Raw genomic sequence first — 23,694 nt, 5'->3', positions numbered from 1 at the left:
GCGTCACTGCTACCAACGAAGAATGTGTGCAACTCGTAATTATTCTGCATCAGCGTTTGTTTTTTTGTTATCAGGCCATGAATGATGAACCAGCAAACGATTTTCAATCGTCAGGTTTGCACTCTGACAGTAATAATCCCAGAAATTGGCTGGAAATGTCAAGCAGTGCCTGTTTGCAAAGGTACTTTATGATTTTAGGCAGTTTTATTGCCTTTGCGGACGTTGTTTTAAGTTGTGTGGTAGTTCTACTTACCCCAGGGCCATTCGCGAACAGTTTACAACAGTTTTTGTTTCGTTTCTGCATCGCGAAATTCATATTTAGCGCTACTACGCAGTTACCCAACTTCAAGGCTACCTGCCATGGCGCCTTGAGTGTCCGCGACTGATCCTCGAACAAAGCCCACAGCTCCTGATTTCCCCCCACCCTAACCCGATTTCTGCGATTAGAACTTCAAATGCAAGTCAAAAGATCACACCCAGTCGCCAGAGATCTGTTCCGATGAGGACAGCGCTTCAAATCGGCCTTACACACTGCCAGCTGTTCGCCTTCCAGTTTTGTTTCCATACGAGGGTATTTCGGTTGTCTAGTGTTGCTGCTTAGTTGAACTGTCTATTTGGACGGAGTCTCCGATAAGTTTTTGTACTGTTTCATTTTAAAAACGTTAGGTGGCGCTGCAATGGAGGAGGTTGGTTGTGCTGATCTTTTTTATTGCGCAACAGCTACTTGGCCAAAGTTTGCAGGGCACGATTCTAGCGCATCGCACCTCATTCCTGCAAGCAAAGCTACAATTGTGAGTCAGAAGATGATAATAAAGCTCAACTTTACGTTTTGAGAGATAACTGACCGCGAACGTCAACAAGCATCAACCACGGAGTTGTTTTCAACTTTATGCATGTTTTTCCGCATCGCGTGCTTGTCCCAAATATTGTGCTGGCTGTAAATGCAAAGTCAGTCATTTACAAGATGTTTTTATGTTATGTGGTGACAAATTGGTGCCTCTCATAATGTGAAAGATGGAACCACCTTCACATTATCAGAGGCACCAGATTTAACATTATCACAGCACCACTTTCACATTATCAGAAACATGCCAGATGGAACCACCCGAAATTGCACATTTTGGATTGGAGGTTGGGCTTCACCGCATGACACGAGCACCATGCGTGCTAACATTTTTTTTATATCTGAATAACTGTTCCGCGCATGTCGACATTTTTTCTAGGGCGTATTTCTGAAATGTTTCCCTACAAAATGTATATTCTAATTTTTTCCTACTACCGGTGGTTTGTTATACACAACTCCTTTTTTTATCATTTTTTTTGACATTTTGACAAAAATTTTGATTTTGATATTTTTTTTTCAGAACTATGATTTATGAAAACATTTAAAAAACTGATGTTATTGGAAAGGCTGTTAAATAATCTGCATTGTGTGTTCTTGTAGTTAGTGCCTAACCAATTTTTTTTAGCAGAAAAAAATGTTTTCTTGGACCCCTAGAAATCAGTCAATTTTACCGCGGTAACGAAAGAGTTAAGTGTCCCTGTTTGTCGACCATACACCATGTTTCCCGAAACGATTACTTTCTACCGTAACAAGAACAAGCCAGGTGCAAATACGGTCAAAAACAAAGCAGTGGTAGACTATGGTAGTGTCATCTGGGATGACTGACAGTAAGCAAGGCTGCAGAGCCTAATGACTCACTGGATGTGCGTAATACCCGCCCTCATGACTTCATGGCAGACGTCACGAAAACACACAATTTGGCGGGTGAATCAAAATTTTAACCTAAATTAATTTCTCAGTGAATACGACACTGTTTGCTGCCAGACAAGCGCTGGGGGAGCTATAAAACACAAAATCTTTCGAATAAAAAAACCTGTATTTTGTCTGAATGGCCCCTTTAAAATGTCCCTTTTCATTGTTCGAAGCTTCGACAAGCTCGATGTCATTTGAAGCGCACCTACACGCGGACCAATACGGACAGCAGTGATGAAAGGGAGCCCACGGAGGCAGCCGTGTATTCTTTGTGTAACAAACACGAAGATCCTATCTTGCGGCAGAGACCGCGTGTCTGTCAGCTGATGTCCTTCTTGACGGTGCCCTGGGCAATGAGGAAGTCGTAGAGCTTGCGTGTCTTGTTCACGTCGATCTTGATGATGGCGCGCGCGTTGGCGAGCCGCAGGGAACCCAGCTTCTGGTACTCGTTCACCAGCAGGCCCTTGAAGTGGATGTACATCTCCGGCACGATGCGCAGGTTCGCGCACAGCTGCAAGCACGGCATGGGAATTCAGGAACACTTGTGAGATCAGGGAAACAAAGTGCGGCACTGGCTTTCTAAATGCATGTACCACTGCTGTCAGAAGCGATGGTGAAGCGCCACAAAAAGAAATGCCAAGGGAAGAAGGGCGACACCAGGTCAAAGTAATAAAAATTGAGAAAAAAAAGTACCTGCACCTTTTTTTTTTATTTGTAGCTCCATTCAATGCACCGTATTTATTCGAATATAAGGGGAGTTGATCCTCAGGTGGTCAAAATTAATCCGGAGGTTTCCACTATGGCGCGCCACATCGCCTGCGTTGCGTAGGCGCGTTGGAGGCCCCTGTCACTCCCATTGTAAAGCAGGCAATGCGTTTGGCATTGAAAAAATACAGGAGGCAGTGGTTGAAGGAACACGAAATCGCAAGAGAACGTAACATCCCACACTAACATCCACAATGTAACATCCACAGCCGGGTGCAAAAGTACATGAAGGCCGGGTTTTCCTTGCGCAGGAAGACCTCTGTGATGCAGAACTTTCCCAGGGTCTATGAAGAAAACCTAATTTCTTTTCAAAGATATGTTACCGGCCTGTGATGCAACCATGACGTCTTACTCGGGCAGACTGGCAAACACCAACAAAACTCCAATTCTTTTTTATATGCCACCGGCCCATACCATTCACCAAAAAGGTGATCGCCCAAAGAGCCTGCGCACTACAGGCAACAGGAAAGCTAGGATAACTGTGATGCTAGCCTGCACCACCGATGGGCAGAAGTTGCCCCTTTTCATCATCTAATGGCGAATTCCATTGGGTGAACAGGAGCAAGTGCAGCGAGCAGCCAGAGCAGCACACGGGAGTAACGGGGACGTGTGCTTTCGTTCCGCGAATGAAACATTCGCGCTGCTCCGGGAGCAGAGAAAAGAGAGGGAGGGCGTGATGTCAAGGGTCATGTGACCAAACTTTTCCCGCGCTTGCTTCCTGAAGCATTTCGCGCGCTCGCGTTGTCTGCACGCAGTTATTCCGCGCCAGTTTTGCCAGATACGTGCCGGTGGTTTTGTGTCTGCCTTCCTCACGGCGACGAATGATAAAGTAGGCGATGAGTGTTAAAGTAGCAGCAATTCCTTCCCTGACGGCGGTGCTTAGCTGCTGCTGTACGCACTGAACGACTATCGTGGCTGCTAGATTGCGCCTGTTTTCCTCCGCCACCCCGGGGATAAAACCAGAAGTGACGTAAAAGAGGTCATGTGACTTCTTCGGCAACCCCTGTTACTCCACCGCTGGCGACGGAGTACCCAGAACTGCTCTCGGCTGTTCTGAGCACCAAAAAAGTGCTCCTCCTCGACCAATGAAACACAACGCTCCAGCTCCTGCCTGACCACTGGAAGACGCCAGACCTCGCGAGAGCACTTTGAGTGCAGTTAGAAGTGCTCCTGTTCGCCAAATGGAAAGCGCAATAAGGTTGCCACCTGCCCGGTTTTGACGTTTTTGACGTTCTGCCCGTTTTTTTAGACCGTGGACTGATTGCTGGTCTGTACTGAAAACTGGCTATTATTAGCCAGTTTTCTGGTGCCCATGCCCTGATTATTATTTCCTTTGCATTTTATAAGTGTCAATTCAGCAACTACATATAATATGTGTCCACAAGCTGCGCAAAGACACTGAGCAGAGAAAATATGCAGGCGAGCACATTCCTCGAGCTGGAGGGAGACCAAAGGGAGGAACAACACAATGAAATGCTGCCGCTGCGGCCAGCAAGTGCTGCCACTGTTGTCGTTCTGCGTTTTTGGCGTATTGCACACTATTCAGCGTGCATGTTTATTTGAATACCCGCTGCGGTGGCTCAGTGGCTAAGGCGTTGCGCTGCTGAGCACGAGGTCGCGGGTTCGATTCCCGGCCGCGGCGGCCGCTTTTCTGATGGAGGCGAAAAGCAAAAACGCCCGTGTGTACGAGATTTCGGCGCACGTTAAAGATCCCCAGGTGGTCAAAATTAATCTGGAGCCCTCCACTACGGCGCGCCTCATCGCCTGCGTTGCGTCGGCGCGTTAAACCCTACAATCAATCAAAATGTTTATTTGAATATCAAATCATTATGCTATGCGCAGCGAATACTATTTAACGTTCACTTGGTGGATTCAGATGCAAAGAAGAGTGAGCTTTTAATGGACAAAGTATGTGCGATTACTTTTCAGGGCAGCACATTCAGAGCAATAATCAAAATCTCAGTCAATGCCCAAGGAAGCGGGTTTGATTCCCGGCCGCAACGGCCACTTTTCTGATGGAGGCGAAAAGCAAAAACGCCTGTGTGTACGAGATTTCGGCGCACTTTAAAGATCCCCAGATGGTAAAAATTAACCCAGAGCCCTCCACTACGGCGTGCCTCATCGCCTGTGTAGCGTCGGCGCGTTAAACCTCATAATCAAACGAATCCAAATTTCAGTCTCTGTCGGTACAAACATTGTGTTGGTTCCTCTCCAGCAAAACCCTACAATAAATGGCATTGCATGTCAAAAAACATGGTGTCTTTTTTCAACACAAATTCAACCTTCTGTATACCATGTCCCACCCCCGCCCTGAAAGGCCAGTTCTTTTTTTCAGAAAAAGGTGGCAAGTTGGCATCATCCTAAACCAAAAGGCTGTTGAAGAACGAGGTGTTCCCGCAGAATGTCCACATTTGTTTTCAGGAGAAATGGTGGATGACGGAGGAGACTTTTCTCAACTGGATAAAGTAAGTGTGGTGCTGAAAACCAGGGGCACTGCTCACCCAAAGGCCATTGCTTCTGCGGTCAATGCTTCTCCAAGGTCAACACGGTCAATGGAAAAGGTCAATACTTCTCCAAACTGCACCGTCGCCTTATCATCGAATAAATACAGTAGTACTGCAACTGCGCCTCAGTGATGGCATTCGATGTTGTGCAAAAACGCACTGCAGGAAAGCAAACTTTAAACATGGGTTTCACAAAATTACGATGATTAGGTATGACAAGTGAAGGCACATCATGAGCCTTAACTCTTTCGTTACGGCGGAAAAACTGCCGATTTTGAGTGCTTCCACAAAACTTTTTTTTTTTTCTCTTGAGGTACTGGACACACTTAGCCTTGCTATGCATGAAATTATAGCTTATAAATTGCTCTTCCAAACAGAAAGCAGCAGTTTTGTTAAAGGTACAATTACCTACAGTTTATTCGTCAAGTAACCAGAAAAAAGTCCCCAAGAAAAGTATACGAAAAACACAAATGGGCAATTTTACCAAGACTAAAAATTATTTCAGGAATTTTAAGATACACAAATTTTTCCTAAGTTCTTTGGCTATGATTCAATATATATAAATCAACAATGTACACCACGTTTTCAATTTTTGAGGGCCCGTCAACCTAGCGAAACTGACGGCTGTACCACGCCGCGAAGGCACTCAAGGGTGGGTGAGTCTCTGTAAAATGCGCATCCAAGTATGCTCTTTTGTGTTCTCGCACAAATCCTCATCAGTTCGGTGGTAAAAAACAAGAAAAAAAATCCAGCGCTCTCGAGAACCGTCGCACCTGAATCTTGCAGTGCTAATCTGACACGTCCGCCAGGTTATCTTGAAGGTAATAGCGCGATATGGTGCGGTGCATTTGGCAAAATATCCTGGCCGTACGTTGTCGAGACCCTAAACACAAAATCAAAACCGCAGTTGACAGATAAGAAGCACGTTTTGTTTACAAATACAGCGCAGAGTCACAACAAAATTACCTGCCAGCGCTTGTTGAAGTGCGAGGCACCTGAACCGGAGCTTCGTCATCCGAACTGAAATCCGAAGATCCCACATCATTGCTTGACCCCTCACTGCTGCTGGACTCAGAAAAATCGACAGCAGGAGCTGCCGAAGTGCTTGCTACAGCAGTCCGACTGTGCGGAGCGCGGCGCGAACCCGACGCCATTTTTTCTCCTGCTCCCTTCCCTCTACCTTTGGTTCATATTTCTCTCGCTACACCGCCACCACACGAGACACATAAACCAACGAAACCGAAATTGAAAGAGAAGTTGCCAATGAACACACCAGATGGTGATAGTTGTCTGTGGAGCGCGCGTTTCAGATTTTGCGGGAGATTTGAAATCATCGAACACCGCCTTCCGATTGCCTATGGCGCCATCGTGAAAGAGCTAAGAAAAAAATGCTTCCTGTGGTCGGAATTTATAAATTATGCGGTACGCTCAAAAAAGAATCTAGAAGTGGGGGACAGTGTACTCACCTCTTTCTCCTCGCTGTTGAGCTTGTCGTAGCCAGGCAGGCCTTCGATAGCGAGTGGTGGAGCAGAACGCCGCACTGGGAAAACATAGTCGGGCACTTAATATTACTCACAGCAGTATGAACCAATGCTAGTCAATATTGCATGAAACTGTTCGCTAGTGTGGCGAGAAAACGAAGAACAGCTCACCCAAGCCCTTCGAAGATGACGGGGATAGGGAGACGTCCTTCACAAGTTGCTTGTGCAGCCAGACTTGCGTCGATGCTTCGTTCTGAAATAAAATGTTTAAGTACAACAAGCTCTCCTTAAAAAATCATCAAAATCGCAAGCAAAGATGGATAAAAAGTGACATCACTTGGCTGGAGTTTCGAAGGCCTAAAGTACCCCCAATACCATTTCCCAAAGGTTCATGATGACTGTGGTCCACTAACATGCAAGGTTGATGCCAATGCAAGAAATTTACTTGTATCGTTTTAACTCTTTCGTTACCACGCCTATTCAAATCGATCACCGGTGATCGATGATTTATATTGCCTATTTCGACATGTTGTAGTCGTTTCTCGTACACCTAATGCAGCCAGTGATTAGTCTAGGCATTGCCCTTTTAGAATCAGTTTAAATTTTCCCGCTCCGGCGACATTGAGATTTTTGGCAGCGTTTTTTGCGAGCTGAGGTGCGCGTGTTTTTGACGAAGGGGGCGTGGCTGCTGCACTTGAGAAAAAAGGATGCAGGTCGTGGTTAGGCTGCATTACCGTAATATTTTTTTTGTCAAAAGGCTGCTGGCAAGTCAAATACCAAATAATGGGGTCAGCTTTGTAATCCGACAGCGTTGAGAGGTGATAATTACTTGAAAATGGCCCCAGCTATTCACTAATTATCTTTGGTTCGGACAAAGGGCAGCTTTATTCTCCCAAAGCTTATTTCTGATGGTCCCCCGCATGTCTAGCAAGTGTGCCTGACATTTTCAACCAGTTTCCAGCAGTTTCGGTTTCGTTTTCGCATTGCGAAATTCATATTTGGCGCTACTACGCAGTTACCCAACTACAAGCTCATTTGCCATGGCGCCTCCATTGCCCGCTACTGCTCCTCAAAACAAGCATGCCGCTCGCGCTTCCACTTTATCTACGCCTTGCTTCTGCGATAAGAGCTTCCCCTGAAAGTCAAACGATAACACCAAGTCGTCGGGTATCAATTCAGACGAGGAGAACGCTTCCAATTGGCCTTGAACACCGCCAGCTGTTCACCAGCCAGTTTCGGTTTCATACGAGGGTATTTCCGGAAGTCTAGTGTCGCTTCTTAGTAGTACTGTTTATTCTGACAAAGTCTCCAACAGCCTTGTATTTGTTTATTTTCGAAATTGTTAGGTGGCGCTGCAATGCAGTAGGCTCGTAGTGCTGAACTCGCTTCACAGCCCGACGGCGGCTTGGTGAAAGCTTGCTGGGCATGATTCTAGCGCATCGTACCTTATTCCTGCAAGCAGGGCTACCATAGTGAGTCAAAACATGATAATAAAACGCAAATGAAAGTTCTGACTGATGAGCGATCATCAGAACGTCAACAAGCATCCACCAAAGAGTTTGGTTCTCAACTCCAAGCGGATTTTTTCACATCGCTTGCTTGCCTTCAATATTGTGCCGGTCATAATCATTGACAAGGTGTTTTTACATCACGTGGAGGCTAATTTGGGCCTTTAATAATGTCAAACCACCAGATTTCTTCTAGAGAACTATCCAAAATAGCAAAACTTGAAATAGAGGTTGGGCTTCACCACATGGCATTGGCACCACGTGGGCTAACATTTTCTTTTGTATCTGACAAATTGTACTGCGCAACTCAATTTTTTTTTTCTAGGACGGGTTTTTGAAATGTCTACCTACAAAATGTATATTCTGAATTTTTTCTACTACACGTGGTTTATTATACACAACTTACTTTTTTCTTTTTTCTTCGACGCGCGGATAAAAATTTCGAATTCGATAATTTTTTTCGGAATCATTATTTAGGAAAACATTAACAAAACTGGTGTCGTTGGAAAGCGCGTGGAATAATCTGCATTGTATGTCACTGCAATGTGTGCCTAACCAATATGTATAGCACAAAAAAATGTTTTATTAGACCCTTCAAAATTGGTCAATTTCCCGCGGTAACGAAAGAGTTAAGGGGGGACACTGGTCTTACACAACTTCTTTTAATTTTTCAAGTAAACTTTTTGGAAGTTATCACTCTTGCTGCTGTTTTCCCACTGATTTCAAATATGACATTATTTTTTCAGTTGGTCAATTAGTTCCCGAGATAATTAGCGATAATTAGTCACTTTTGCTCAAACAATAGACAAAGCAGTGTTGGCCATAAAACTGTAATCTTTATATTTTCCAATGCTATGAACCCTGGTGAATGCAATAATTGAAGCAATTTTTTGATGCATCGCTTGGAACTAATTTTACAGCTCATTAAACTTCGGTGTTTGAAATGGGCACTCAAAATGGTTCCTTGCCAGTGGTGCCACCAAAGTTTAATGAGCTGCAAAATTAGTTCCAAGCGATGCATAGAACCAAAAACAAAACCGGTTTGAATTCTAATCTTCGACATCTTCCAATCATGTAGACCCTTGTATTGACGTCACTGCTGTTAGTTGGTGCGGCCGCCGCAAACCGCACATGGTAGTTTTTTTCTTCTTTTAGGGTTTATAAAATAAATACCGCATTATCGCCCAGCAAAACGATGAAAAGTGTGTTTATTTGAGCCAGTCTACTCAGTTCAAGAAAAAACAGGATTTTGACAAATTCACTTAAGTGCCCCTTTAAAATAATAATCTCGAAACAAAAAAACAAAATGCACTGAAATTCCTCAGGGGCGATATTATATTTTCTCTGGTGCTTTATCTACTACAGAGCTTTAGGAACAATGAAATAAGAGATTAAGAGCCACACTCGTGACGAAAAATAAAAATACCTTCAGGGCACTTGAGTTCCCTAACAGTGCTTTGAGCATTACAGTTTCCACTGGCAATACTCATCAAAGGCCACTTTACTGCTACACAGTGTTGGCACCTCTTTCTTCGTCTGTTGGCCTGAATCATTTCGACAAGCAAACTGAGGACACTTCTTGCCACAGCGTCCCGAGAGTCATCGTTCTCTATGACTGGGATCGACATTTAGGCGAGTTGGTATTGGTTGAACATCTTTGAACAACAGCGTAAAAACAGACACTAAGGAAAAAAAATGACAGGATGAATGACGCTGTTGTCATGTCATTTCCAGCGTCATCCTGTTGCCCTGTCATTTTCTTCCCCTAGTGTATGTTTTTACGCTGCTGTTCAAAGATGTGCTGTCACGTCCATCTGTCGCACTCGACAAACTGTCGTTCTACCCCTGGCAACATGCTGAGGTGACATGGTGGTAACGCATTCGGTTCCTACTCCAGAGACACTGGTTCGATTCTCATACAAACTCGAATGTATCAAATTATTTGTCAAGCTAATTAACTTACTTCATCAAGATTAACCCTCATACGCACTTTGGCATAAGTACCAACGTTTTTGTACACAGTCCAACCCTTTACAGCAGCGGCTATTTTCTGTACTAGACAACAATGACAGCGCTGGTTTTCCACACAAAGGGTGCTGAAGAATTTTGCATTAACCCTTTGATGCCCAAAACATTAATTTTTTTGCTTAGGACTGTGAAAACATTTTTACAATTTAAAACAACTTCCGATCACAAATATGATGTAAGAAAAAAATTTGGTTCATCAGCACGGATACTGGGACCCACTGGGCACTGGGAAACAATGGGCACTGGCTGCCCACATATCAGTTGAACAAGAAAGTTACCTCGATCAGCATAATTTATGGTTCAAGTGAAGACAATAACATAAAGTTTGTATTGCTCTCATTTGTACTAACAATGTAATTGCATAATTTCACTTACCTGTCACTAGCCCATTGAGCCCCCAGGCTCAATGCGGATTGAATTGCATAAATAAGACTTTTTTTAGCACACAGACGTATGTGCTGCTCTCTCTTTTCAATTTTTGAAGGTCCAGGAACCTTTGCCTGTCAACAGATGGTGTTAAATGTAGGAAAAAAAAAAAAAAAGAAAACCACAAAGTGCGAGAGAAAAAAATATTGTCTGAGTTTTTGCTCCTGAGCAATGTTGGGCATCAAAGGGTTATTAATACAACTTTTACGAGGTCACGTCCCTCAGGGCATCTGTCAGCCACCCGCTCCGCCCCGTGTTGGAAGACACGCCGCACGCCCACCTTGATGTGTGCAAGGAGCTCGGTGAAGGCGGTGTGCTTGGGCCGGTGGGCGGCCCTCCACCGGTTGCACTGCCTGAAGAGGGGAATGCTGTCCAGTCGGGTGAGGCCCGCCCGTCGAGACTCCTGCAGAAGGTGCACATGCTGCCGCAGGAGCTGCTCGCCTGTGCACAAAAGAACACGGCAGGGCATGCACTGCTGAGGAGGCCAGTTCCAGCTGGCATCACTCACTACAATGAGGCGCTTGCAGCGCCTTATTGAAAGGAATACTTCGGTGAGCCAAATGAGATACGGAGAAACGGACAATGGGATAGTGTTTTTAATAGAAAACGAGGGTCCAGTATCAGAGGACAAACTAAGGTGAAAGACATCATAGCTCAAAGTAAGAGAGGTGGATATTTGGGCGGGATATGCAATGGGGAGAAGTGACAACCAGTGGAGCACCAAAGTAGCAGAGTGGGTGCCACGAGACCATTAGCAGACGGAGGATGAAATCAGAAAATTCGGAGGCAAATGAACACTAGGGAATCGCAAGACAGGAACGATCTAAGGAACATGGAAGTGGCCTTCATCCTCCAAAGGACAAGAATGGGTTAATGATGATGATATGAAAATGAATGCTCTATGGAACAGATGCTGTTTGTAAACATCACCCGCTGACACATATCCTTTTGCGTGGCTTTTGGAAACAGGGAAAGCTCAAAAGGTACCTCAACGAATGCCAAATTACTGTCAAACAGGTGCCACTGGTTGAATGCACTAAGCGCATGCTCTACATTTCATTTCTTTGGTGGCAATGGTAAGCTGCTCTTCCGTCATGTGGGAGTGCGTCTCAAACGCACCCCACCTAAAGCTGAATTCTTTGCTAGATCACACATCAAGGGATAAATTTCAGTCTCCTTGTTTTACAACAAACCTTTAGTTTGGCTATGTCACAACTTTTGTACCCCCTGTAGAAGATAATATGCCAAGAAATAGTGCAAAATATGATCCTTTCTCATTATGCACTTCAAGCAAGTTACATGCACTGTAAACACACAGTGCCGCACCAGGGGGGCTTCTTGAGTGACCCTTTAGGAAACTGTAATGGCCTTCCACCTAGGATGGCCCAATGCTACAGGCAGAGACACAAGTGTCACTTCTGCTCACCGCTTATCTATGCTTTTTCACAATCCAAAACTACCACATTTACTCACATAATTTGTGCACTTTTTTCTTGCGAAGTTAGGGCTTCAAAATCGAAGGGGTGCACAAATTATGCAGGGACTTCACGAAAAAGTCCAAAATAACATGTAAATGGTCCTGAAGCAGAATATACATTTAAGACGAAATGGAGTATGATAGTACAGTAAAAGCTCGATAATTCGAACTTGGTTAATTCAAACTTCCGGTTAATTCGAACTCACGTCCTGGTCCCGGCACGGCCCTGTATATTTCGATGGGGGAAAACTCCCGATAATTCGAAGGCGTTGGTATCCATAACGGTTAATTTGAACTGTGATCTCCTGGTTTCCATCGCTCATCGGAGAAGAAGTCGGCCCAGAGTGATTACAATGTGTTGTAAATTTAAACCAAACCAAATTTACTAGAGATGCATAACAATGAAGCAGAAAAACAATAGTGTGGCACACGCATGCTACGCTCCTGCAATAGCTTATTTCGCTTCTACAGAGGGCGCCGTGCCACCGGCGCCAGTGCTCTGACACATGCCATTTTTATTTACAAAATCACCTGCCACAAAGGTGTAATAGCGCCTAATTCGTGATAACGAGTTCAGAGGTGGCTTCTTTGTGTTCTGCCCGTGCAGTGTGGTGTGATGTCCCTTTGTTCTAGCGTCCGACCGCTAATTCGAACTCTGCTTAATTCGAACAATTTTATGGTCCCCTTCGAGTTTGAATCAACAAGCTTTTACTGACCAGCGACTGGTACTTTCACCAGTCTGATCCCGTTGTTGTCTAGTCCGAACAGCTGATCGAGAAGTCTGACTAGGAGTCACCATGACGGCAGCCGTCACTGTCCTCCCGAAGCGCATCCAAATACCCCACGTGGCTCCCATTCGCATTGAAGTACTGTGCGGTGTCACAGTTCCCATTTTCCTCGGCAAACTCAATGACACTGACTTTGTATTTTGCCATACAGTGTTTGTAGCCCACCGTTGCTGAAGCAAAACGTGACAGACTGACAGCGAACCATAAGCACCAAGGGAGGATTCTGTCGCAGTGCGAATGCAGGAAAGCAGGGGTGAGGTTTGTGCGACACTGCGGCAGGGCTGATACGCCTTCGTGCACCTCTGATGCAGAAATTCGTGCTTCTGACTCTGCGCCTGCATTTGCATATGTTGTGTGTGAATTCTCGCAGCGGAAGAGAAAGGAGAGGAGACGGGAGGCACACGCTCGAGCAGTTCCAACTCCCCATGGAAAGGATGACAGGAGGGGTGTGCATGTGTCGGGAAGGGCGAAGAAGGCACAGTGTTGCCAGGTAGGGTGCCTGGATGTTCCTTCTCACTTCCGCTCTGTCACGGAGGAGGAGCGGGGGGGGGGGTCGGGGAGCATCCAAGCACAGGAGAGTAAAGAAACAAGGAAAGAAGAAAGGGACTATGCATGCACAGTCTTGCTGTGATTTTCCATGTCGCTGTGCTGCCACCCAAAGCGTGCTTGTTTTTGCATGCCCACCACGGCTGCCTCAGGCGAGACAGGGAGCGCAAAATATGCGAGTTAAAGGCCAACTGCACTCAAATTTCAGCTCGACCAAATTTATTTTTAATGTGTGGTACCTACCACCAAATCCGCTGGGACACGAGTGGTAACCCCGTGAAATGACTCGTTAATCAGTCGGAAGCGATTAAAAAAGCTCCGCCACAGACCACGCTGCACCTGCCGGCAGATCGCGCAAACAGCTATGATGCACCTGTCACGCTCTGGCCAACGGGGGCTTCTTCCTCTGGCCAGCCACACAGCTTGAGAAGCGGTCGAGCTCTGCTGCGAACGCTTTACCCACTTGCTGCCCCGTGCGCGCATAGAGCTTGTGCGCAGGCCTGCTCCCAACCTGCTGGCCGTCCGGCCACTAGCTGGTCGACTGCAACGTCACTTCAATGGCCGCGCTCTCCTCAATTTCAGTTTCAAAATCACCGATTTTTGCTGATCGCTTGCGGCGTCCATGCACGTATATCAGCTGCTGTATTTTGCATCTTGCTTTCTTTTTCAGCAAACTATACGGAAATAGTTGTTTTCATGAGGTTGAAATTTTGAGCGCAGTTAGCCTTTAAAAATTTTTTTTCTGTAAACCTGGATAAAAAACTTAGAGGTGCGCAAATTACGTGGGGGCACGAATTATGCGAGTAAATATGGTAGCTTTTAAATGCAATAGCATGCAGGGGCATGATGGAATGTCCACCAATTTTAAAGCACAGAACCGCATAGAGGGTCAGATATGGTAGATCCCGGATGGGATGGGTAAGTTTGTGCACAGGTCTAAAAGAAGTCCGTATAGGCCGGACCTGTTCAGTCAGTCAGATTTAGTCTGGCTCAGTTCCGTTTCATCGTGCTTATTTCAATGTGGGCTCGGTTGGTGTGCATGTGTGTGCATGCATCAGCACAATATCCACGCACACTGCTCAACCGAGAGCGGGGTCCACATGATAGTGCAGCTGACCGGTGGGAATGTGTAGACCACAAGCGGAGGGGAAGCCCAACCATCGGCATCATTCTTTTAACAGCTAATGCAGCCAACTGCGTAGCTGCTTTCCCCCCCACATCCCAAGTCCCCCCCGAGTGGAGTGGAGAGAAGCCCCTCACTGTGCAGGCCCTCGCAGAGGAAGTCGAAGTCCTCGGGCGGCAGCAGCTGCATGAAGCGGCCCAGCAGGGCCGTGGTGGCCTCCCCGAGGGTGGTGCTGTACCGGCGCCAGCTCAGCTGGTTCCTCGGCCCGTGCACCAGGCCGTGCTTGCGCACCAGCCACTTGCGGCGGGCGCGCTCCCGCAGACGGCTCCGGTAGATGGACACCAGGGCCAGCTGCAGCTCTGCGCTCCAGGCAAAGAAGGAAACAGGTTAACTGCGGTACACACTGCAGAAGTTTGTTAGTTCCCTTATCACTGTGAAACAGCTGTATGTTAGCAATTACATACAGGACATTGTGATAATGAAACAGGGAACATATATACAGGTGAGGTGGGTTCTCTACAAAGTGCAGTGCAGCTGGTCATGCATCTCTGTTCCACACCAAGTCTTTGAATGTGGCAACACTCTTGGCCCTCCTAGCATCAATGCCAACCTCAGTATCCATGGGAGCCAAAAAAAGCATGTTGAATAGAGAGCACGAAAACAAAGCGCTCAATGCAAATCAGCAGTTTACGATGTCATTCTTGTTAATGAAACCCACAATTAAAAACCAGCCTGCAAACTGTCACCAGACAAGAATAAAAGTAAGCGGGCACTTCGCAGGAAGGAGCAGCTTCCTGTGTCTGCGTACCAAGGGGGTCAGAGGAAGAGACGGGCAACGGCAAAGATACGTCTCCAGCTGCTGGTCTCGGGACAACAAACGCCTGCAGAATAAGAACTAGGCAGCACCGCAGGAGAAGAGAGTGGCCCCTCACCCCGGTCGAGGTCATCTTCGCACTGGTCAAAGTCCAGCTCAGCCATGTCCATCTCGGCATAGTTGTCGAACTCGTGGGAAAAGTCTCCGCGGGCCGCCATGTAGCCGGCCATCTCCGACTGCTGCTGGGAGCACAGCACGGGGCGCGGCGGGTCCTCTGACACTGCAACGACACAATGGGGTCTCCCTCTCACTCAAACCGAGGCATGACAGATTGGTTTGCAAAACACAAGGTGGTTTCACACCACCCAATTCGGCTTGATGCAAAATAAACAATTGGTCGGATTGGCATACTTCTGTGGAACAAAATTACTCACCTCGGTGGTTGCTGATATTTGGGGGGGGGGGGGGGGGGGGTATTCATTTTTACATTCTACGAACTGGCTCTATTAGCACAAAGTATGTTTGGGTTATAACCCCTGTTCATTTATTTTTAATTGGCTTTAAACCTGCCATAACATTGCTGGAGTGGGTGTTGTTCCCCAGGTTATTCTTTTTATTTTTGGGAGCGGGTGGAACATGGAAAAAGAATTGCAAGAATTGGCCGAACTCGCAGCCTCAGCATTCTGTGAGCTGGACTGGTTTCCCTTGCCCTGAATGGTAGCGGAATCCCCCTAGATGACACCGTAAAAGTAAAGACAGCCTTGTTACGTTTGTGTTTTACTAGCAGTCATTTGTACTCGGAATGATAAGGAAAACAGTCCAAAGGCAAGAGAATGTGAAGAAGGGCACAAACAAGACTACTTGTCCTGTTTTTAGGAGCTGTTTTAGTCATCATTATGCTACCTTATCCCACCCGAACTTCCATCTTCACCAAACCTATTTAGAGTCCCATGTACCGCCAATTGTCACTTACAAATTCCAAGGCCACTGTTCCTGAAGACATCCCATTCTATTATATAACGAAAGGCTTACATACCAAGCTTAAAAAACAAATAACAACCTTGCAATTGAGTACACTTGCTCACTCACCTCTGTATGGCACGGGAGCCAGCTGGCAGTAGCCCTCAAAGCTAGGTTCAGGTGCGATGCCTAAAATAAAGAGACATACGTGTATATTATCAGCCAGGATATGACAACGCCTCTTCAACAAAGCTGAGTTTATCACTGGGCCTGCTGGTACATCACTTCTAGCATAAACAGTACACAAAGACAAGACGAAAAGGGTGACAAATGAGGCCACACTAGTGAAGCCTCTTTTTTTTTTTTCTCTCGTTAATTCTCCGGTCGTCAAATGAAGGCTCAACAAACAAGGCATGAAAATGGGTTGGACGCCCAGTAGTGGCAGCTGACTGATGTCAGTAAAGTTTGGAAAGCAGAGAGACATTTGTGCACTGTAACTGCCCCATACACAAGGCAAGCTTACACACAACTGGAAGTAAACGAAGAGCCCTCAACTCCAGCAAAGCAATGCAGCTGTTGACACCTCTAGATTTTAATTTGTAAAAATACAGGAGCATTCATGCTCTGGTAATTAAACATATGGACTTAGTCGGAACTAGACATTGTGCTACATAAGCTAATCGTCCCGATTCATGTCGCAGAAAAGTGCAGTATCAAAAGAATCTGAAGAAAAGCACAGGAAAACTAGTGTGCTTATATTACAGACGTATTAACAGCGTCTATTATATCCGACTGTATTCATCGATAAGAAAGGCAGACATTTGTCTCGATCATTAAGTGCAGCATGCAGATACAACCGTTACTCCAAAGGGCTGCTTGTGTGGCGATTTGCCAACTGTTATTGATCAACACCATTAACATTGCAGGGTGTGGCATAGCATGTGCAAGCTGAGACCCTTAATCTATCAATTAGACAAAAGGAACAAACGTCCCATTAATGCTTTAATGCTGACATTATTCAGACGCATGCAGCCTACTAACCAGCAAGCGCAAGCATACACGTTACCATCAGCTTCTTGTGGTTAAACAAGATGTTTGTAACACGAACCTTTGAGCTCACTTGTCGGTGCATAGATGTAATGTTGCAGGTAGTGTGACTCGCATTCCTTGGCAGTCTGGGTGCCCACATGTTTGGCTATGTCAGTCCTGGAGAAAGAAAAGAGAGCTGTCATTGCGTGGAGACAAAAAAGTTGCAGGTCACTTTCATGAAGGATACAACTGCGGGTAAAGCACGAGGAAAAATTTGCTTGGCCTGTCCTCTTTTCGCTGCATCAACATTACAAACCATGTGCCACTCAATAGCACTGGTGGTCATTAGCAGCGTTTTGTCAGAACGTATGTTCTTACATCCGAACGATGTCAGATGCACGCTGATGATCATATATGCTGTTTTTCCAAGGCGCTTCAAGGTAATGCCTTGTAGACATCCTCATGGAACCGCTTTATCTGAGGTGCGAGGTTATAAACCAACAAAATTGGCAGAGAGACAATGCCGTACCAGTTTCCAATACCGCATTCCAGGAGGGCATCCAGCAGCTTCAATTCTTCTGTGGCGGTCCACGTTTTGCACAGCAGGGGGAACTCTGTCGTCTGCAAAGTCCACGACAGCTGAGGCATGTTTCTAGAGGCAAATACCGTACGTATATATCGAGATGTTGACTCCGATAATTATATTACCTAAGCTTACTTTTACCACACTATAAGGACACAAAGCAAAGCTGAAGGCAGCTACGCTTACCTTGACGGTGTATCGGTGGTCATTCTTGTGAGTTAGGGACTCCACGCCCTTTGAGAAGCAGCGAATGCAGATAGGCACTTTCGGATGACAGTCCATGCAGAGAATGTGGACGTCCGTGAAAACGTAGCTGCAAAAGGAACACGACTCCGCCATGCCGCTGATCGATGCGTTGCCTTGCTTGCTATGTCTTACAAGCCTGTGTGGCCTGTGGTGAGGAAAGCGAGAAAGACTTCAATGTAACCTACAGTTCAAGGGGTCATTACTGTTCAATGAATTAAATTCGCACACACACGTGCGTGCGCATGTCCTCAAGTACGCAACCAGCGCCGCTATAAGCCGCACCAAATGCTGCATAGCCGTTCGTATCTATTAAACCGGTAACAACGGCTACATTTTCGTTTGGATGCTTAAAAAGTATTTACTCTTTTTTCCTGTACTTTCAATTTTCACATGTAAACAGATGAAGAAATAAACATCTGCCGGATGAAATTGGCGGCATCTCCGGCAAAGTGCAGCCACCATGGGCGTTCTCTTATTTTTGCGCGCAAATCGTGGCGCTAAGTTTCGGTGGTTTCTGCCATAGAGTTGTTTCTGCGTATGTTTTCCGCTGCTTCACGCGCATGTAAAGGGCGCGTTCTGCCCGTGAAGCGCAAAAATGCAGTGCGCTGACGCCGAATTCATCGCGGAAAAAACGCTCGTGACAGTCGTTCCCTCATTTAGTCACGACGTGATCTATTTAATTACCGGCGACGTCGGTCCCTTCCTCCCGTCGACACCGGTCCAAGTTCCCCTCTGGATGGCCCTGAACATGAAGCAGCGGAGACAGTGCCACATTAGGCCCCCGGAGTGGCTCTCCAAGGAGTACCTCGAGGAGAAAAAGCGGGAGGAGATCGACTCGCCGGTGTTCACCAAAATGCCGTGCGAGCACTACCTAGAAGTGACGCAGATGCTCTTCGACGTCGCGGCAGCCGACATTCCGGACGCGAGCGAAGTGCGGACGCTGGTCAAAGACATTTGGGACATCCGCCAGGCCAAACTGCGCAGCTCGGTGGACGCGTTTGTGAAAAGCGACGAGGTGCACGCCAAGGTCGACAACCTTACCCAGATGGAGGTTATCACCGTCCGCCGCCTTCTCTGCGGCGCCCTCAACCACCTCAACAAGTTGCGCCAGGTAATCCGTCAAGCCCGTCATTTATGCTGCTTGCATAAGAAGAGCCCTTTTTATTCTTTTTTTTTTCGATGTCTTTGGGCTCTGGCTTCGTGTGCTAGGGTATTCTCATTCATTCCAGTTTCGTTCACACTTGCGTCTGGAGCGGCAAAAGCGACGCGCTTTCTGTCGCTCTAGTCGCACCGCACAAGTCGTTCTTGTCTTGACGACAAAAGAGCGACGCGACAAGAGCGATGCCGGGCGACAGAAATTGAGTTGCTTTTGTCGCTCCAGTTGGAAAGTGTGAACGGGCCTTTACACTACAAACCATTGCACTACGTGTGTACTCTTCGTTGCTTTTTTTTTTTCTTTTTTGTTCATAAGCACAATTATTTGGGTGCACGCCGTGGGGATTCACAACACGTGTCCCTGCACTTGTTCAGTATGACTAAACGCAGTGACCAAAAGCACTGTTGGGAAGTGCGCATTGCCACAGAAGAAATGGTTTGCTCAAGCCAACCATTTGCAGATAAGTATTGCGAACTCGTTCGCTTTTGGTTGCCGTTGGCATCACCTTCGTATCAGGGTGCTTGCACGTGCCACCTCGCTGTAGCTTCTATTGTGTCCACGTAAGTAATATTGTTCAAATTTTAAATTTTTTTCACAATCTGCCTACAGACTGCACGTCTCACCATTTCAGATACGCTTCGTTACGGAGCCATTTGCTTTTTAACACGAAAGTGTTTTATTCCCGGATACACAAACATTTTACTGAAGTCATATCCTTCACGGAAATGACGCCAGTACAATGGAGCAAGTGGCCTGTAAAGGGTGCACCCCTGCACACAGGGTCTTCTTGTGGGGAAGAAACCGTTAGTGCTAAAGAGTATGTTATACTTAGGGTTGTTCATTTTCGGGTTTTATATTTTGACACGAAAGTGTTTTATGCCGGTATAAACCGAGATTTCACTGACGTCATATCGTCCTTGGAAATGACGCCAGTACGCCTTTGCAGAAGCAACCCGCCAGCAGGACGTCGCTCACCAAGCACACCCACAAGACAGCCACCTCCCTGCAAATCATGCTCAGCTGCACATTTCGTTGCGCATTTCACTTTTGTGTTTTACCTATTTTTGACACAGAAATCAACCACATTTTTCAAACAGCTGGAGGCACTGCTTTGGAGCTGTCAGGTTTTCTTTTCTATCGTACTTCCAAGCCTGGTACATCTCCAACATTATTGTTGTGAAAACAATAATGACTGTTTGAACAGTACTTTCTGTTTTATTGATCTTACTGCTTCTGGCTATCTTCTTGAGTTTGAAGATTAAATTGGTATGGATCAGTTCTGAGAGTTTCTTCATTAGCATGTTGGCTGTAGGCCAGAATCATTTCAGTGATATTGCTGAGAATTATATTGCAGCACAGGGTGGCCTGGCTCACTGGGGACTCTTGAGCCGTTGGGCGAGGTCAGTGAAGAATGTGTGCAGAACACCGGACGGTAGTCACAACCACTGTACAACTATGCTTTCTACATGGCTTTGGGCATGCCAAGGCTTTGCCTAGCCATGCGGTTCTTGTTTTCATTAATGTCGCTTTGCTGCCATGTTAATTTAGGAGCTGTTCACTGCCACAGATGCCATTAACACCATCATTTTTGCTTAATAGGTCATTTAATGCTTCTCCATCAGCACTGCTTCATTCATGTCTGTAGTGCGGGTTGCAGACAATTCACCAAACGCCGTTGCATTGAACGCTGTTGGTTCGAAGGTCGTTTCATCGAGGCCATTTATCGAAATAGGATGTGTACAGTGGAGCAGAAGCTTTGTCCTGCATGGACAGAAATAAATTATTGTTTTCCCCCAAAAGCTTCTATCGTCAGAACAACTGCTTATTATGTTTATTTTTTGTATGCAAGCATGTATTTGCTTCAAAATGTTTCCAAGTGCATCCAGAAGATCGGATTGGAAACTTTACGGAAGCAGCGCTAATTTCTTAAATTTCGATAACTCTGCACTTTGGCCTTTTTGGCAAACGTCCCCCCTGAATAGTTCGGCGGTACATAAATTGACCAGGGTTACTTCGGATTTCTAAAAAGTTTTTGGCTTGCAGAAGTTCGAAAAACGAAAGGTTCCCATCAGCTGCCTACGAGGTGATATGCTTCTTCAAGAAGAATTATGTCTTGTGGAACGTATGCCAGCTACCTTGAGGACTGCTGATCTCCGCTCTACCTTGATTTCTCTCTACCTTCGGTTTCGTTCTGTCTTTATTGGAACAAGGGCTGCCGCGAGGAAATAAATCAGTAGAAAGTTAGCTCGGTAGGCTTTCGAAAGCTGTCAGAATTTACGTCTCGGCTTTTGGCGCAGTTCTTCAGCCATCTGCAACAGGAGCGAAAAATCTCCGGACGGCTAAGCACTTCTGCAGAGCCAGCAGCCGCCAAAGCAGAGAAAGGCTGCATTGGTCAAAGAGGCGGCCCTTTAGTCAGTCTTCAGCTACCGGCCAGACATGCCAGTGAAAGACTTTTGAGGGCAATTAACCAACTGAGCTATTCTATGCTTTTATGCCATTGTACAATGTAGCTGCACATACAGCTCATTTCTCCCTTGCAATAGAAACTTTTTAAATTTCTGCTAGGCGGTTAAAGAATTTTCTGTGTGTACCAAAAATGTATGCCTTCGGGCAAATTGTGTTGTCAAATGCTTAGTAGAAACACAGTTTTGGAAAACAAAAGAAAAAAGGGCGGGTAATAGAAGGCAAACTTCTGTAAAGATAACACTAAAGGCAGCATCACTTGAAGCGCGTTCATTCTGTTGCACATTGCTGATGATCACCAGGAAATGGGCAGTGAAGAATACTTGAGCTTAAAAAAAAGCGCAGTTCCATGCGGCCCTAAAATTGCTATTTCACACTTCAAGAATTCCTTGGCAATTAAAGGGCTTGAAATTTTCTAGCAGCAATTCTGATCACTCCTGAAGCTTTCAAACAGCATTCGATGAAATTCGCGACGTCACTTCGATGAAACAGCATTCGATGAATAGGCTTTCATGAAATAGACTTGCCTTCGACAAATTGACGTTCAACGAAACAACGTTCTATGAATTGTCGCGTATCCCTGTGGTGTGCCCCGGTGTTCGCAGCTTTTTGTGTCTATTTGACATGCGGTGGGTTGTTCACAAGAACATTGGGTTTTGATGGGTCAAAGCTACATCTAAGTTACGCAGCATGCTGTAATATTGTTAATTGTAAACAATACTTCAATTTTTCACAAGGCATGTTATGTGTAAAAGCGTACAATCACATCGGTTGCGCCAAAAAGAGCACAAAATTGTACATGCAAGAATATAAGGCATATAAGAATATAAGAATACAGTTTGGGTGCAGAAATACACCCTCTAAAAACAAGCAGCAAAAAGAGAAAAAAGAAAGACGAAGTTTGCCGGTGAACATGACAAGTATGGCTATCATTCGGTGGCATGCATCATTTTGACAAATGCAGAAAAGGTAGAGATAATTTTTCAGGCATCCAATTAAAGCACCCTCATGGGTGCCGCAAACAGTGTTGCTTGTGAGATTATTCCAGTCATTAATAGTGCAGCACAAGGAGGAATTTTTGTCAGTTGCTGTGCATGTTCGCATTTTGTTGACCTGAGAGGGTGGCCAAGGCCTTGAGGCGTATGTTGCCAGCTGCAGATAAACATGGTTGTTGGTAGTGATGGGTTACATGTTAGTTCCGGCCACCTGGAATTTTCTTAATGACCACTTTTCTCGTGCACAGTTGCTCTCCAACTATGACAATTGTTAACCAAATCTGTTGGTTCTTGTTCAGCAGCACAAGTTAGCCATTGTGGTGGTTGCACCGGCCTCTACGGCGTGAATTATTATGAATTCGAGAAGCCCAAGTTCAGTCCTGGATTTAAAAACGGTCACTGATTAAAGAAATCTAAGGAAAAAGAAAAATTACCACAGAGGCAAGAAAAAAAAAACGGAGCTGCTGATACTATAATGCAACTTACACAAAGGAAAGTTGGTTAAATGAGCTTGATATAGTATTATGCACAAGAACCAATCGGTGCTTTTACTGTCATGTGGCCAATGCTTCGTTATCTTTAACTTTACAATGTTTCATTTAACAATGCTACTGCACAGAAAACTAAATATAAAAGTCCTCACTTGCAATATGTTGCAGCTAAACTGTTATAGTAGTATGCTGGTCAAAATCTTGTATGATTCAATTGTCGTTCATGCAAACGAAAAAAAAAAAAAAAAAAACCGAAAGGTTTGGTAATTGTTCTCAATCTGTTGTTCACATTGGCAAGTGGGTGACGTTCTGCCCGAGGGGGTAACTATCTCTTTTAAGATTTGTCCATTAAATTGTGCAGTCACCTTACATCGTTATTTTTTAAGGTGTTTTTGCTAAAATTTATACAAACCCCTTATAGATTACCAGCACTATCTTGTTTGTCTGTCCAAATCAATAAAAAAGACACCAAAATGTTTTTTCATTCTCTTTCAGGGACCAGGTGGAGGGCCGTCGTCATCTCAAAGCCAGTTCTAGTTTTTTCAAAACTATGCC

At 45.6% G+C, this 23,694-nt stretch overlaps 2 protein-coding genes across 3 annotated transcripts; one reads left to right on the top strand and one right to left on the bottom strand.

The window, feature by feature from the left end:
* Positions 1-1,988: 1,988 nt before the first annotated feature.
* Ada2a (Transcriptional adapter 2A) lies at positions 1,989-18,967 on the bottom strand. 2 transcript variants are annotated; one of them, XM_077676701.1, is made up of 12 exons: positions 18,906-18,967; positions 18,719-18,776; positions 17,975-18,179; positions 17,735-17,826; positions 17,285-17,382; positions 16,306-16,365; positions 15,335-15,496; positions 14,540-14,761; positions 10,749-10,909; positions 6,678-6,759; positions 6,492-6,565; positions 1,989-2,267 (listed from the first exon to the last, which is right to left on the bottom strand). In XM_077676701.1, exons 3-12 carry the CDS (start codon positions 18,125-18,127, stop codon positions 2,076-2,078), a joined length of 1,296 nt encoding a protein of 431 aa, XP_077532827.1. In that variant the 5' UTR covers positions 18,128-18,179; positions 18,719-18,776; positions 18,906-18,967; the 3' UTR covers positions 1,989-2,075. The 2 variants fall into 2 exon arrangements, with proteins under 2 accessions (XP_077532827.1, XP_077532825.1); XM_077676699.1 differs by lacking the exon at positions 18,719-18,776 and having other exon boundaries at positions 18,906-18,964.
* On the top strand, positions 18,504-23,679 carry Psf2 (DNA replication complex GINS protein PSF2-like protein). The gene is made up of 2 exons (XM_077676702.1): positions 18,504-19,145; positions 23,635-23,679. Exons 1-2 carry the CDS (start codon positions 18,630-18,632, stop codon positions 23,674-23,676), a joined length of 558 nt encoding a protein of 185 aa, XP_077532828.1. The 5' UTR covers positions 18,504-18,629; the 3' UTR covers positions 23,677-23,679.
* Positions 23,680-23,694: the final 15 nt, after the last annotated feature.

The sequence above is a fragment of the Haemaphysalis longicornis genome, unplaced genomic scaffold (genome assembly GCF_048455015.1).
Source record: "Haemaphysalis longicornis isolate Haplotype H1 unplaced genomic scaffold, Haemaphysalis longicornis Haplotype H1 scaffold_7, whole genome shotgun sequence".
NCBI lineage: Eukaryota > Metazoa > Arthropoda > Arachnida > Ixodida > Ixodidae > Haemaphysalis > Haemaphysalis longicornis.
This window is presented reverse-complemented; position numbering and strand designations above follow the sequence as displayed.